At 36.5% G+C, this 16,434-nt stretch overlaps 1 protein-coding gene across 1 annotated transcript in view; it reads left to right on the top strand.

Annotated features, from left to right (window-relative positions):
• LOC101588628 (mas-related G-protein coupled receptor member X1-like) overlaps positions 1 to 14,128 on the top strand; it is a 41,483-nt gene extending 27,355 nt beyond the window's left edge. Inside the window, exon 2 of the mRNA XM_004634965.1 lies at positions 13,213 to 14,128. Coding sequence (XP_004635022.1) covers positions 13,213 to 14,128 — 916 coding nt within the window. The remainder of the gene's footprint in view (positions 1 to 13,212) is intronic.
• Positions 14,129 to 16,434: the final 2,306 nt, after the last annotated feature.

The following is a 16,434-nucleotide window of genomic DNA, read 5'->3' on the forward strand; positions in this document are numbered from 1 at the left end:
TATATAGTTAGATGCACTGGGATTTGACAATATATATTTATGATTGTTATCTTTTTCTCTTGGAATGTTCCTTTTGCAGGGTTGTTCGAACTTCTTTTTTATGTTTTTCACCTTTTTATGTGTGATCTTGTTGTCTGCAAATAGAATAGCTACTTGTGTTTCTTTTTTTTTTTTTTTTCATTCTGTTCCAATGGAAAAGGTATATCCTTTTCCATTTTTTGACTTTTTGAATTAAATATGTTTCTTGTATGTAAAATACTGTTGCATGTTGTTTTCTGATCCATTTTGCCTCTATCTGTTTTTGCTTGGTGAGTTGAGACCATTACATCAACAATGGCAGCTGGTAAGTATTGAATTATTCTTGATATCCCATCCTACTGTTGGTTCCCTTTTTTGTGGTGGTCTAATTGCTTGCCTTGCCCTGCATATTTCTTCTGTTGGGTGCCATGGAGTTATAATTCTTCTCCTTTCTTTCTGAATGTTTTTCAGAATACATTGGAGTGTTGGTTTGGTGCTCATGAATTCTCTCAGGTGTTCTTTTTCAGGGAAGTATCTATCTTATTTCTCTATGAAATATGAAAGATATTTTTTCAGGGTACATCATTTGGATTAGAGGTGGTTTTCTTTTAGGGATTGAAATGTTTCACTACAATCTCTCTTTGTCATGATAGTTTCTGTTCAGAAGTCTGCTGTGTTTTTTATGGGCTTTACTTTGTAGGCAATTTATTTCTTTTCTCTGTTTTTAATAATCTGTTGTTGTGCTGAATCTGAAATCTTGGCTATTGTGCTTATGTGCAGACTTTTTTCCTAAATTTTATTGATAAACAACAATGAGACAGTTTCAAATCAAATAGGAAGTACAGATTCAACAAATAACACACTGCATATATTCTTCTTAGTGGTTAATTGCTGTACAAGATGCGGACTTGAGACTCTACTTACAAACACCATTAGAACAAATCATTCTATTCATTAAGAGAATGCAACTATATATCTATCCCAACCACTTTGAATACACAGATACAAAATGGACATTCATCTGTATACCCTATTTTTTCTAAGTTCCGTTATTGACTATTATAGGTGTGTAAACTCTGCAAAATATTCTAAAAGAGTCCAGTAGCCCATAATAGCCTTGGGTCTTCTGTTTAACTGGCAATGTCAGAAATTATTGACCTGAGTCCCCCACAGCTCAACATAACAGTATGGCTTTATTTCTTATATTTCATTTTTATACTTTTCTTCTGGATGGTTAAGACCAAGGTAAAGCAGGACCTGTACAACAAGAGTTGTAGCTTTTTGGTCTGAGAAGGTCAGTGAAACCCCCTCAGGATTTATCCTGAGATCCTGTGCCTTAGATTGTAGATCCTTTGTCAGTGTCAGCCATGTGGATGAGTCACGGCCAATGCTTGGCCAATGTGCTCTCTGTGAAAGCCTGAGAGAGTGTCTTCTCCCTGTGTGACTCTCCTTAGGCACACTACGTCATCGATCACTTTCCTCTTTGGCACCATAATCTTCTTGATCAGAAAATTTGGGACACTACCGAGGTTATGTGTAGACTTTTAAAAACATGGCTTATTGGAGTTTTATATACCAAACTTATCTGCATGTCAAATGCTTTTTCCCTGCTGGAGAAGTTTTCTGCAATGACTTCTGTGAATATCTTTTCTATTTTGTTTTGTGACATTTCAAGTTGTGATATTGATTCTTATCAGTGTTGTACTCTTCTTTTTCACATCATCCAATAGCTGATGAATTGATTTTTCATGGTTCCTTTTAGTTGTAATAAGTTTTGTTTTTCAAACTTGCTAACTTCAACTTTGTGTTCTAAATGTGATATTGTGTCTTCAACTTGGCTCATTCTTCTGCACATACTTTCATGGAATCTTTAATCTCCTGCATATCTACTTGCATCTGCATGGATTCTACTTCTTACTTATATCTGGCATACATGGTTTCCATGACTTTCCTAAGCTCCTCGGTTTTTAAATCTATATCTGCTTTACAGTTGCTAAGCCTATCTTTCATTATGTTCACCATCACTGTTGATATCTGGCAAGTTATTTCTGATTGAATTTTTTAGAACCTCATTCTTCTGCTTCGGTACATGTATAGTTACCTCTTCAGAGAGTCCAGTTGGGTACCTTTCCATTTGTTTACCTCATTGCCCCTAGTTGCTTTTGGCGAACTGGAATTTTGAGGTTGGTAAGTGTCTTCTGACTTTCTATTTGTTTTAGTTAATTCCTGGGTTGATTTTGTAAATTGCATATGGTGTATAGCTTTCTCTATTATTTGGAAGGATTATGAAATGACTGCTTCTCCAGGGTGTCACCGAGGTGTAACTGGCTTTTGCATTTGAAGTCTGTTGCAAGATCCTAACTCTTCAATTGATTGAGGGTAAGAAGTGGATGCTGACGTGAACCGGCTACTGGTTATTTATTACTAGCCCATAGTATTTTTTAAACCACCTTTGACAATATTAGTCTTGATATACCAGGAATAACAACAGAATAAAACAAGATGCCACTTTGGCTAAAGTGGTACAATTAGCATTAATAATAGCATGAAACACACTCTAGGAAAAAACTTAACTTGCCACCTTTAATTATATGGATCATGTGTGTGGTAATATAACAAATTGTAAAATGAACCAGTAAATTGCATGCAGTACATAAATTCTAAATCTAGCAATTTTTCCCTCAGGGAAGAAAATCTTACAAGGGTTAGTGGAAAAACAGTGAAAATTTTTTTATTGGCACAACATAAACACTCTCATTCCAATAGTTATAAACAGGGTACAGGATGAGGAGGAAAGCAAGTCCAAAATGCAACAGGGCAAACATTAAGTCCTATAGTTCCACGTCCAGCATCTGAAGCAATCTTTGGCATACTGTGACCTCCAAATGAATTGTCTGGTTCCTCCTGAATGACACTTTTGCTGGTTGCAGCTCCCATGAATTGTCTCTTAGGCACATCTCAATCCCTCTTTCAGCTTTCCTCACATGGTCCAAAATCCTGGCTTTTCCAAAGTAGGGTCCCTGTTTGGCTTTACCCTCACAGTTGCACATATTGACCTCTCTACAACACACTGCCTTGGGCCTAGAGAGATAGCTCAGTAGAATAAGTGCTCACCTGGCAAGCACAAGGGCCTGAGTTCAATCCCCAGTTCCAGAAAAAGAAGAAAGAAAGAAAGAAAGAAAGAAAGAAAGAAAGAAAGAAAGAAAGAAAAAGGAAAGAAAAGCACATTGCCTGGCATCTCAGGCATTCTCAAATCAGGCAAATCAGGGTAGAAAACAGAGAAATTAATGAACAGAAAGATATTAGAAGCAAGGCTGGAGGGGTAAGGACACTCATGCGAAAGTTAGAAACTGGTGAAGAAGACAGGACAGTAAGTCAAAAGAATGAATAAAACAAGAACAAAAAAGCTAGAGACCATGTTTACACTCATAAAAACAAAATCAAAGAAGAAAAACAAAACAGAGAGAAAAGGAAAAATTTAAAATGTCTATGTCAAGGTGTATTTTTGCTGTCATTGGTAGATAGTGTGGGCACACAGGGTCCAGATTCAAATTGATTAATACCAACAAAACATCTGTAACTTTTTGGCATGCAAGTGGATAATCCTGGTGAACCTGTGCCTCTAGTTCCACTCTAGTATGGTTGAGTTCCTGGCCATGAGGCTGGTACCATACCTGTCCAGCCTGCAGCAGTTCATGTGCTTCCTCCAAACACCATCTTTGCTCTCTGGCCTCCTTCTGACTTGAGCTCAGCAGCCTGACTTTGTCATTGAGAGCCACTAGATATAGCCATTCCATGAGTTTTATGACTTCTGAGTTAAAGTGCCCTTTCTGCAACATGGCCAGAAGTGTTCTAGGCCTAAAATTAATAAGCTTTTTTTGTATTCATGTTAACATTGACATGTTATTATCTTTCTGTAACCCTTTACTTGCATCTCTTTTGTTTTTATTTATTTTTTGCTTTTTTATTTTGTTTTGAAGAGCAAAAACAGAAGCAAAAACAAATAAATAAAGGACAGAAACAGGGTAACATACAACCATGTATATGTTACTGTTTTTCAAATTAGGAATAGCTAATTAACAATGGTTATTATATCATCTATTTTTATCTTCAAATCTGTTGCTCAGATATAGATATACAAGATTGGGTAAAAAATTGAATAATTAGCCCTTGCTTACAAGAAGTATTAGTTTTTTTCTTTCACTTCTTTGTTTTATTTTCATTGTATTTTATTGTGAAGATTAAGAATATAAGCAGAAGCAAATAGGAAAAAGTCAGAAACATGGTGATATAAAACAATGTATATGTTACAGATTTTCAAATTGGAGTTCTAATTAACAATGGTTGTTATATTGTCCATTCTTATTAAATCTGCTGCTTAGATTAACAAGATATAGTGCTGCAAGATTGTGGAAATAATTGAATATTGGCACTTTATTTCAAGAAATCTTAATTTTTTCTTTATTTCTAAAAAAGGGAGGAGAAAAAAATATGTGCGCATACACAAGAGAGTTGGGATAGACATACAGCTACTTTCTCTTAGTTCACTGAGAATTAAAGTTTGTACTAATGTTGTTTAGATGAGACATCATGTCTTCATTTTGTTCTCTGAATAACTACTACAAAGACAACAATATGCCATGTGTTAATTATTGTAAACCTCCTATTAATCTGTTTTGAAACTATTTCATTTTTATTTTAACTTTTTTCTCATTAAAATGAGTAAAATTATAAAAAATGCGTAAATTGAAAACAAAAGACTTTTTGGAGACACTCTTAAGTTAGCTTGCTTTCTTTAATAACAATAACTACAAAACTAGCCTAAGGGCCTTTGTCTTAGCATTGTTATTTTAGACTATTCATATTTAAATTATTATTAGTAAGTCTACCCTATTTGTAATTATATTCTCTGCTTTACCTTTATCATTTATGTTCTATTCTTTTTTTTTTTTTTACCTTATTTTCCCTATTTGGGCATAATTGAACATTTTCTGTGATTACCTTTTCCATATCTCTCAGAATATTCATTAGATTTCTGGAAGAATTAGTTATTACTTTAGAATTTACAACATACATTCAAAATTAATCTAAACTTACTTTCAACTAACAGTATATTTCTTCATGAACATTACAGTTATCACTAAAACACCATGCTTCCAATTTCTTTCAGTATATTCAATATTCTTGAAGCATTTCCAACACAAAAGAATGTTGCACGCTTGAGGTGAAAAATCTGACATAGTGGTATGAACATTACACATTTTATACTTTAAAATGTCATGATGTATGCTATATATATTACATTATATTATGTTTCATTAAAATATTTTAACACAGGATTCCTAGCAACAGTCCAACTGGTAACAAATATCCTCTACTTGTGCCTCAGTTATTATGATCTCATCTCAATCTATTTGTGCCCTCATCCTGTCTTCTCATATGGACACCTCCCATGTTGGAGAAAGCCCCCACTCATTTCTTCTTATTAACTTAATTAACTCTTTAACACTCTACCTTGAAGCATAGTCATACTTTGAGTTATTGGTTTAGAATTTTCCCATATAAAAATTGGGAGGACACAAAGTATATTTTGCACATTTGCTGAATTAATCTACTGAAGGCCATTTCTGTGTGTATATTAAGATTGAGTCTATAGAGAAATAATAAACACAGAGAATTTATGAAATAAGTTTTGTTTAGCTCACACGGTTTTTTGTTTGTTTGTTTTTGGTACTGGTAATCAAACTCACAATCAGCACAGCGAGAAAGATGATGTGCTGTTGAGCTGTATCCCAGGCCCCCAGGTTTGGAGGATAAAAGCTCAAGTGGTATAGCATAAGTATCTATGATATATAGAAGGAGGATTAGAAAAAATAAAGATCATATTACTATCTTGGAATCATAAAGAATTGGATGGAGTGAAGCTTGGTCTTCTTACAATAATCCTCTCTCCTCAACTCAAGGGGTCATTTGATAACTACTTTCTGACAAGACTGCCCATGGACTAAGGCCTTCCCACAAATCCTACTGCTGAAAGTTTCTACAGAATTTCCTGGCAGTGCCTCATGGAAGACAAAACCTTTAAGCCCATGAACCTTAGAAAAAACAAATGATTAAAAAGAAACAAACATAATTCTTCATAAAATTTTACTCTACAGTTCATGTCTGATTCAGTTTTTAATTCAATTACATTAGAAACAATAGCTAAGTGTTCTGGCACATTCTTACAATCCCAGCACTCTGGGAGCCTGAAGTCAGAGGATCAAAAGTTTAAACCAAACCTGGGCAACTTTGTGAGCCTGGGAAATTTAGCAAGGCCTTATCTTGTTAAGAAAATAAGGGGGCATCTGGGCATGTTGTTCAGCATAAAGACCCTGTCCTGCTAAAATGAAAAGAAAAATAACCATAAATCACCAGAACAGAAGATCTAGAAAGAGTTTAAAGATGCTCCCTATTATTAGTTTGGCATATCTTGGCTGAGTCAAAATAAATAAAAAATTCCATGAGATGGATGGAAAAAAAGAAGGAAATATTATGGGTGTTAATAAATTAATATTGTAAGGGCCAGGGAGATAGCTCAGTAGAATAAGCAATTGCCTGGCAAGTGCAAGGGCTTGAGTTCAATCCCCAGTTCTGAAAAACAAAATTAATATTTTACAAGGAAACCAGAATCACTAGTTCATACTGATAAATTGAATATTAAAACATAAATATATCAAGCTAATAGTGATAGAACAAATATAAGTGTTAAAGGTAGTAAGCAGTGGCCACCAGAGAGTGCTATTCAGGAAAGTTTTTACCTTGCATACATTTATGTCTTTGCCACTTGAAGTGAAAGCCTATACATGTGTATCTTGCTGCCATGATAAAGAAACTACCAAAAATGTAAGGAATGGAATCGATGGTGAGCCTTGAATGACTTGATGACATGTGTGATATCCTCTTTACTTGCAAAGTTCCCTGCACAGACTCACATTGCTTAATGGTGCTACATAGGATTTCAGTTGGCACTTAATGGACTGAACAGTGATTCCTAGGAGGACATGATAGGATGGCAGAGGGTTATGGGTGAGTGACAATAAAGGATATCTCATCTCAGAAGGCTTTGGTGTCTGATTTATCCTTTGCTTTCCAGCTTTTACTCCAGCTTCTGAAGTCATCTCCTGATTGAGAGAGAGTGTACTGTGCAGCCACTCAATCTGAGAAAAGCTCTTCTTTAAATAAACGTCTCTCCAACACTGGACAGAAGAATGACAGAAGGGTAAGGGCACACACAAGGTAGTTAGGCTTCCAGATTAATTATTTACCCTGAGTCCACACACAGGGGCTTTCACCTTGTTGTACACACAGGAGGACATTGTGATTCCTGCAGTGAAAGGCAGCATACAGAAGCTACTTTCCACAAACTGAAGGCAGTAAGACAAATACCAGAGTTTGAAATGGGGTCAGATAGACCTCTTTCATTTCTTTTGGGCCATCCTGCCATATTCTTCCCTTTACCCTAACTAATCAAATCTTTAGCACGGGACAATGATGCCTCTTATGTTCATGAGAAAATGCAAAGTAAAGCGACAGTATTATCGCCCAAAACCAAACTGCTAGATAGCTAACTTTAATCATCTTTATTTCATCAAAGTTAGTCTCCTTTGCATTTTTCAGAACTGCTGGAAGAAAAGTTAGGCTCAACAAAGTATAATGGAGGAGTTTTAGCTTAGGTGACTCTTTACAAAACTGAGAAAGAAACAAAGAGCAGTTGTGTACCTTTAATAAACAAAAGGGGTGTGTTATTACAGCTCTAAAGTTAAAAAGGTATATGAAATATCATTCCTTAGAGGCACTGTAGTCATACATGAAGTTGTAGCAATTGGAGAGGACAATGAAGTGGAGAGAAACACTACCACTGCCAGTAGAAGTGCCAGAGGAAGAGAAATGAGATGAAACTACCCACATCTCTCTCCTCTTTCCCATCAGGCTCCTACTACTGAGTTCAACCAGAATCAGTAAGAAAAATATCTTACTGAGGAAGTTGATGGAAGGCAGGATCCTTCAAACAGTGAAAAAAGAGTAGAGAAGGACAAAATGAGAATCCTTACAGCAATGGAACAACTTTTCCCCATTGTTTGTGTCTTTTCACTTCTTAGCATTTTCCTTAAATATCAGTGAATCATTGCTCATTTCATCTCCATTGGAGTTTGTGTCCCTATTTGTGGCTTCTTCCTTTACTCTCACCTTTGTGGAACATTCACCTTTTTGATCAAAAATGCCTTGGCACTGAATGTGTGTTAAAGAAGATAAAATGTTCTCCATTAGAGAAAGCATATATTTGGCTTCACAAATAGAGTAATGACTTGATCAGGAAATCTTTTAGAACATTTCTGTAGGATCCAAGGCAGCAACCTTAAAGACTCCTCACATTGTTACTTCCCAATCCCTACAGAGGCACCACCACTCCCATGATCCCATAAAAACCCTAGTGCATCAGCTTTGCAGCCTTGAGGAAGAAACAGAGGAGAAGAAACTATTCCTTGTCAATTAATGCCATTACTCTAGAGTTAGTTACACTACTCTTATCTTATTCCCACAGGGTCCAATCCAGAATCAGTGATGTCTGAGAAGTGTTACACCTTTTGTTGTTATTTGAAATTCGGAAAATTACTGTATTACAAAAGAGGAGAATAGATATGGGGGGTAGTACAAGTCTCTCAGGCGTCTTTTTTCAAATTTATTTTATTATTATTTATTGACGACAGTGTGTACAGGGAGTACAGTATCTCACTGTATAGATTGGACTCATAGGGATCTTCCTGTTTACAGTTTCCCAAGTGCTGGTATTACAGGCACCCACACCCAGTCCAATGGTCCTCAGCATGCTCTGGGGCAGTTCCAGTCAAGTGAGGGGACTGAACTCCAGGCCCCTGTGTTTCAGACTTCTAACTTCATCTCAGACATAGATTCAGATAATGTGTTCTGAGAGATCCTCAAAAATTAAAAATTGACCTCCTAGAGAACAGTTGAAAAGACTTTTACAAGGCTCTCCACACTGCATAGTGCATGTGTTAGGATACGTTCACAGAAATATTCAAGTATCAATTTGCACATCAGTTTCTTGGAATAAAACACCAAACACCTGGAATTAAGGAAGCAAAAGTTTATTTGCCCATTTTCAAATAGAAAATATTAAAAAATAGTGCCTTATTAATGATACAAAATTTCACTAACCAAACTAATAAGACTTCAAAAATGATTGCTCTATTGCATGACATTATCTTCAAATCAGTTGTTTAGATTACCAAATATAAATCTGCAAGATTGGTTTAAAAGAGATGAACTGAAACAAAAACAAAAACAAAAACAAAATGCTATAAGAATTCAAAAAAAGAATTAAAAGAAAAAAGTCAGCATTAACTTCTCTGTTCAAGGGACCAGCAGAAAATAGCAGTACAATGATCCAAATTATCCTGCATATTTACCTAGATGTATCTTTTTTCCCTTCTTTCTTTTGTCCCCTCTCTCATCCCAGGTTTACTTTCCTTTGAGCAAATTCTTTCCCTTTCACCATATGCATTGTATCTTTTATTTACTCTTACAGGTTCTCACACTAGTGAGACAAAAGAATGTTTGCACATGAAGGTCTGATTTATTTCACTTAGCAATACAGTCTCTAATTGCATCCAGTTATCTACAAAAGCTTCAAATTTACCCTTTTTTATAGCTGAGTAGCAGCTCATTGTGTAAAAATGCCACATCATTTTTACCATTCCTCACCTGGTGTGCATTAGTGTTGTTTCCAAAATTTAGCTATGAAAAATTGCACTATGAAAAATTAGCTATGAAAAATTACTATACACATGAGTGCACATATATCACTGTGGTATGATGATTTCAGTACTTTTGGAAAAATGTCAGGGAAAGTAACTGGCTTGAAGGTAGAATGGCACATGGCAGATGATAGCAGTTCATGGCAATAGAAAACAACAAAAATAGACAAAAAGGGAAGAACAGTGGTAGAGAGAAACCTGTCTCTGTTCCTTTTATTGCATTCAGCCTATCCACCCCAGGGTGGGTGTATTACCCACACCCATAATCCCAGCATTAGATCATGAATTAATCACACCCTCCAGAAATCTTCCCCATGACTGCATGAGGCTTTGGGGGGAGGGGGAAACTAGACATAAACCATAGCACTCAGTTTCTTCCCATGTTAAGGGAGTACACCACAGCAGATTACCTTTAAGGAGTACATGTCAAATCTCAGGGTACAGAAATAAAAAAAATCCAGAAATAATCTTTTTATGTAGCTTCAAATGTGATGAGGTAGACATCACACCCTAGAAACAGGCGCTCACATTAATACACGTCTTAATGGAAATGATAGAACTTCTATTTCCTCCCATTTGTACTTGAAATCAGCCAGAAGTGCAGGCGCTTGTTTTTCTCAGGGAATACATGGGGATGCAGTAACACTGGATGTCTCTCTTCAAGTCAGAGAAACATTATTTTTCCAATTGTTTATGTCTGGCTCAGTTGTATATTCAGAATCTTAAGGCCTTCACTACTTTTTTTGTTTTTCAGAATCAGGGATTGAACAGGCCCTAGCGCTTGCCAGGGAAGCTCTTATTTTACTGAGCCATCTCCCTGGCCTTGATAACTGCCTTTTGAGACAAGCGAGGGTCCTTGGATTCTATAGTCTGTTGAGATTTGAATTCTATGCCATTGCTTCCAGTGCTCTGTTTATCTTCTCTTTATCTTTGTTTATAGAATTTACCTATACCATATTTATGTTTCATCTAAAATTTTATTGTTAACTTTATCTTTTTCCCATAATTTTATTGAGAAACAAATAGCAATGAGACAGTTTCAAACCAAATTGGTAGGACAGTTTCAATAATTAATACATTGCATACATTCTTCCTAGTGGCTAATTGCTGTACAAGATGCAGACATGATATCCTATTTGCAAACACCATTAGAACAAATCCCTCCATTCATTAAGAGAATGTAACTATATATCTATCCTAACCAATTAGAATACACAGATACAAAATGGACATTCATCTGTATATCCTTTTTTTGTTAAGTTCCGTTATTTTAATATTATAGGTGTGTAAACTCAGCAAAATATTCTAAAAGAGTCCAGTAGCCCATAATAGTATTGGGTCTTCTGTTTAACTGGCAATGTCAGAAATTGTTGACCTGAGTCCCCCACAGCTCAACAAAACAGCATGGCTTTACTTCTCATATTTCATTTTTATACTTTTCTACTGGATGGTTAAGACCAAGGTAAAGCAGGACCTATGCAACAAGAGTTGTAGCTTTTGGGTCTGATAAGGTCAGTGAAATCCCCTCAGGATTTATCCTGAGATCCTGTACCTCAGATTGTAGAACCTTTGTCAGTGTCAGCCATGTGGATGAGTCACGGCCATCTTGGCATTACTTCCCTACTTTTGTTTTATTTCCTTATACCTGACACACAGTGGTCATAGGTCAAAGGCACAATCAAAGGGTAGCCCCTAGGGCAGATGTACTGTATCCAAATCCATGTGTTGAGACGAAGTACAAATTCCTTTTTTTTTGTCCCTAATTCCATTATCTCCAAAATAGAAAAATACAAATTTTTCCTTCTAGGGACTTGAGATGATTAAAAGACAATGCCCAAGAGCCCGCCATATAGTTCAGCGGATTAAAGCACCTGCTTAGAGAGATGGAGGAACAGAGGTTCGATCCCCTGGCCTGCCATGCAGGTCTCACCCCTAGAGCCCACTGAGATGGCAACTGAGACTGTGTGTGGTGGCAAGCACCTGTAATCCCAGAACTTGTGAGGCTGTAAGCAGGAGAATCACTATGAGTCCAATCTAGTAGTGAGGCCTTGAATGCCTTGTACACCCTGCCTTAAATACAGAAAGCACACAAACACACAAACAAATAAACAAACAAAAGAAAAAGAACAACAACAGCAACAACAACAAAAAGACAATACCTAATGAGCTCTCAGTTGCTGTTGCTGATGCAGCTGCAGGCTGGTCCTCTTTTTGTGCTAGGTATGTTCATAAACATCACTCTTCATATTACAAACCCTGTCTTTCTTTGCTTTGTCCTTGTGACTCCTTTTCTGTAAAAGCCCTCACCAAAGGAACTATACCAAGAACATCTTCTGAGAGACAATGAACAGGATAGAGTAGAGCAGGATTCTGTTGTACACTGCATAGTGCCTGACTTGATAGTTCCGCATGACCATTGCCATATTTCCAATACTTCTTTTGATCGATACAGAGATGCCAATATAACTCACTACTTGATACCATTAGACATCACTATAAATCCCCAATTCTTCTAAGCTGTGGTATAATTTAACCCTCCTCTGTAAATTGAGATGTTTCTAATTCCTAGGTGAATCCATGCTTATTCAATCCCCAGTTCTGAAAAAAAAAAAAATCCATGATTAATCCTCATTTTGAAAGCAGTTTAGTGGTCAACTTTAGATATTTGGGCACACAAGCAATTCTTGTAAGCACAGATATGTCTACAAGAACTATGGTGAGTGAAATCTTCTTAAGATGTTATATATGTTTTATATTATTTCATTTTTCCACATTTAACCTGAATCAACTGCAACTATATGGAGTCTCATGATTTCCATTACTTCCTAGAGAAATATTCAGTACAAAATGTGACATAACATTGAGCCCTGGGAATACAAATGTGCTCCCTTTTTCAAGGCTGACATGGATTGTGATTTCTAGCTCTCAAGGCCCAACCATCCTCAAACTCTTCCAGACAGAGATTATATTCACTTACAGCTCCATAGACAGGTTTTCTGTTTTTCTCATGAAGGAAACTGTAGGGCTGTTGCTACAATTTCTTTTATATCCTAATGTATTCTTGCAAATCAGAAAAATATTTCTGGTCCAGGGTAGAATATTGCTGGGTCCATCACCCCAACCTATAGGGACATGTTTTTCAGGTCCTTGGTACCTTAGCAAACTTGTTGTTGGAAGAGAAAGATCAGTCTTTAGAGTCAATAAAGACAGTGATCATATCTAGTACTAGTTAATCCAGGACCAGAAGCTCTAGATATATTACTTAATCATTATAAACCTTTTTTTTTTAGAATTTGAACAATGAATCTCATATAACAGGGTGGTTCTGAGAATAAGTTACCATACTTCATGTTCTCAAAATTGTTTGTATTTTCAGGTACTCCAATGAGGAGTTTGTGAGTGTAACAACACAAACAACAAATGGGTTGATATCCCCAAGAGTGGATGAAGACATGCCCTCATTTCAGTATTGTCATGCCAACTTGATCAAAGATCTGCTGACTATCATCATTGCCTTGGTGGGACTGGCAGGAAATGGAGTGGTCATCAGTCTCCTGGGATGCTGCATGCACAGGAACGCCATCTCAATCTATATTCTCAACCTGGCTGTATCTGACTTCCTCCTCCTCTGCTGCCAGTTTATTAGCTCCCTGCTTTACATTTACTGTGATAGAAATTATTTTATCTTTCTCTACATAGCACTTTTTCCATATATCACAGGTCTGAGCATCCTCAGTGCCATTAGCATAGAGCGCTGCCTCTGTGTCCTATGGCCCATCTGGTACCGCTGCCACCGTCCAAAACATATGTCAGCTGTCATGTGTGCCCTACTTTGGACCCTGTCCCTGTTATTCAGCTTTCTAAAATATTACTATTCTGGTTTGCTTAATGAGACTTTTGGTTTTTATATCTTGAGAATGGTTGATATTATCATAGTTGCATGGCTTATTTTTTTACTACTAATTCTATCTGTGTCCAGCCTAGTCCTGGTGGTCAGAATCTTTTATGGTTCCAGACGGATGACTCTTACCAGGCTCTATGTTACCATTCTCCTCACAGTCCTGGTCTACCTCATCTGTGGCCTACCCTTTGGAATTTACTGTTTCCTACTATGGTGGCTTCCAGTCAATCTTCCTTACTTCCTTACTCAACAACTTGTTTCTGTCACAATTATACTATCCTGTATTAACAGCTGTGCCAACCCCATCATTTACTTCTTAATTGGCTCCTTTAATCAGAAGCACAAGAGTCTTAAACTGGTCCTTCAGAGGGCTCTGCAGGATTCCCTTTAGAATGAAGGTAGAGACTGATGTATTCAGGAAAGTGGAGCTGGAAAGTGGAGTGTCTGAGGAATGTAGAGCCTCATCTTTTATTAGATATGTGTGGTTTTAAGAGTCAATGATGTTTAGCCTCCTAGAATATTACTACCCTATTCTGAACCATATTCCATTAGATTCATGCCTTGAAAATGCTGGAGTGTTTCTTGATGTCTTCAACTGCCGTGTTTTACTTGGATTTTCTTGTGTAGTCTTTTATGTTTCTTAGAGAAAGTGCAAATGCAACCTCTTTGACCTTATGAATGAATTCCTCACATATCCCCTGAATCTTTTTAAGTTTGTTTTTTGAAAGACACTAAAAGTAGTTAAAAAACACTAGGAAAAGTACAGAATTGCACTATACATTATAATAGGAATTCAGCAGTGGTTGTTATATTGCTCAATTTTATCTTCAAATTAGTTGTTTATATTACCAAGTGTAAGCATGTAAATTTCATTTTGAAAAAGTTATATGAAATTAAAATAGAAAATTTGAGAATTAATGGCTACTCTCAATAGAGCAACATATAAGAGCAGTATAGTTATCCAAGCTATCCTGTATGTATACATATACATTTACCTTCTTTCTTTCTTTTATCCTTTAATATGAACCTATTGATGCTCCTCTTAGAAATTCTTGTTATAATGGAAATAATATTTATTTAAAACTGTCCTGAAATTGATAAGGATTTTCTACAGCAAGATATTGCAAGAGGAGATACTTTGCTTGAAGTATATTGCAGAAAGAATCATACGGTTTTCTGTGATGGGGCCATAATGCAGGTAAAATCTCAGTTTTCAATGATTGAATTCTTCGTCTGAGTTTAGGGGAAGGCAGACTTGTAAGTTCAGGAAATTGGATTTATTAAAAATTTTCTAGTGACACTTGTTCATTGACTTTTGGTTTTGGCAATTAACACAAAGAACATTATCAATGAGATCTGGGATTGTGTTGGAAAATTGAAAAAGTTTAAAATTTAAGAATCAACTAGTAGCCTGACATCACATGAGGACAAAAGGAGATCATGCAGCCCACCTTGAAACTCCTCTGTTAGACGCATTCAGCCTGGACTTCACCATAGCTAACATCACCAGGCTCAGCCTCACTGCTCCCAGCTTCACAACCTGCACTTTCCAGCCCCCATCACACCCTGTTTGCTCACTTATTTCAAAAACTTTATGCCCAGTAACCCATAATAACTGATGGGATCCAACAAAAATTAATCACGCCTTTAAGTTTTTGTATCTCCTGCTTGCAAAATCTACATCAATTGAGTCCAAAATTGTCTCTGGCTGATGCTTTGGGAATGACCCCTTATCAGCCCACCTGCATAATAAAGCTGACTGTCCTCCAATTCCGTGGTGCAGAGCATTTTTCATTTGGATCAGTACCAGATTCTATAAAGGTGTGGATTGATCAGGTAGTCTCTTGCCCAGTATAAGTCTAGAGATATGTCCCACTTATAGAAATTTTCAGATGTGTGGGGTTGCAAAATATGGGATTACTAGATCACCATATACATGCCAGTGAATCAGGATTCCCATACTGATCCCATTAGCAACCTGTCACATGCACACCCCAAGCAACAAAGACAGATATTGGGTTATTGAATTGCCAATATTTCACTATGGGTCATCTGGAATGTGCTTTTAGAATGAGATAGAGGGATTTGACTTTACATAGACAGGGCTGAGGGCAACTGTTTTTACATGGCTAGTAGCCTCAGAAGTTCATGGCTGTGTACCATGTCTCTTAATTTTCAGGACTCCAGGTGGAGTTAGGAAAGTCGACTGTGATAAGATGGTGTGATGATATAATGTTGGGCAATATTATTGTCAGTACACCAGTACTGTCTATAAAAATAGGTATGAATTGATTGCTGTTTTCCATTATATTAGATTTTGGGAGAAGAGATTGCCTTACATACAAATTTTTGGTAGTGGTATATTTGGTCTGAATGTTATAATAAACACAAAAGGAAATGATTGCTAGAAGATATTGTGTGTGTGTGTGTGTGTGTGTGTGTGTGTGTTGGTCAGTAAAGTGGGAAGCTTTCCTAAATACTTGGCATTTGCAGTAGTGTTTCTGTAATTTAAGAAAATTGTTCCTCCTGCCACTTTTTTCTGCTCCACAAGCTTTTGAAGGTTATGCAAGGTAAAGTATGTGGAGCCTGGATATGTGGAAATGTGTGAAAAGGCAATTTATAGCACTATGATTAATAAAATTAGAGAGGTAGTTTATGCTGTTGTGATAATTATGTAAAAGACTGTCATTTCTTAAT

The sequence above is a fragment of the Octodon degus genome, unplaced genomic scaffold (assembly GCF_000260255.1).
Source record: "Octodon degus isolate 3935 unplaced genomic scaffold, OctDeg1.0 scaffold00067, whole genome shotgun sequence".
Taxonomy (NCBI): Eukaryota; Metazoa; Chordata; class Mammalia; order Rodentia; family Octodontidae; genus Octodon; species Octodon degus.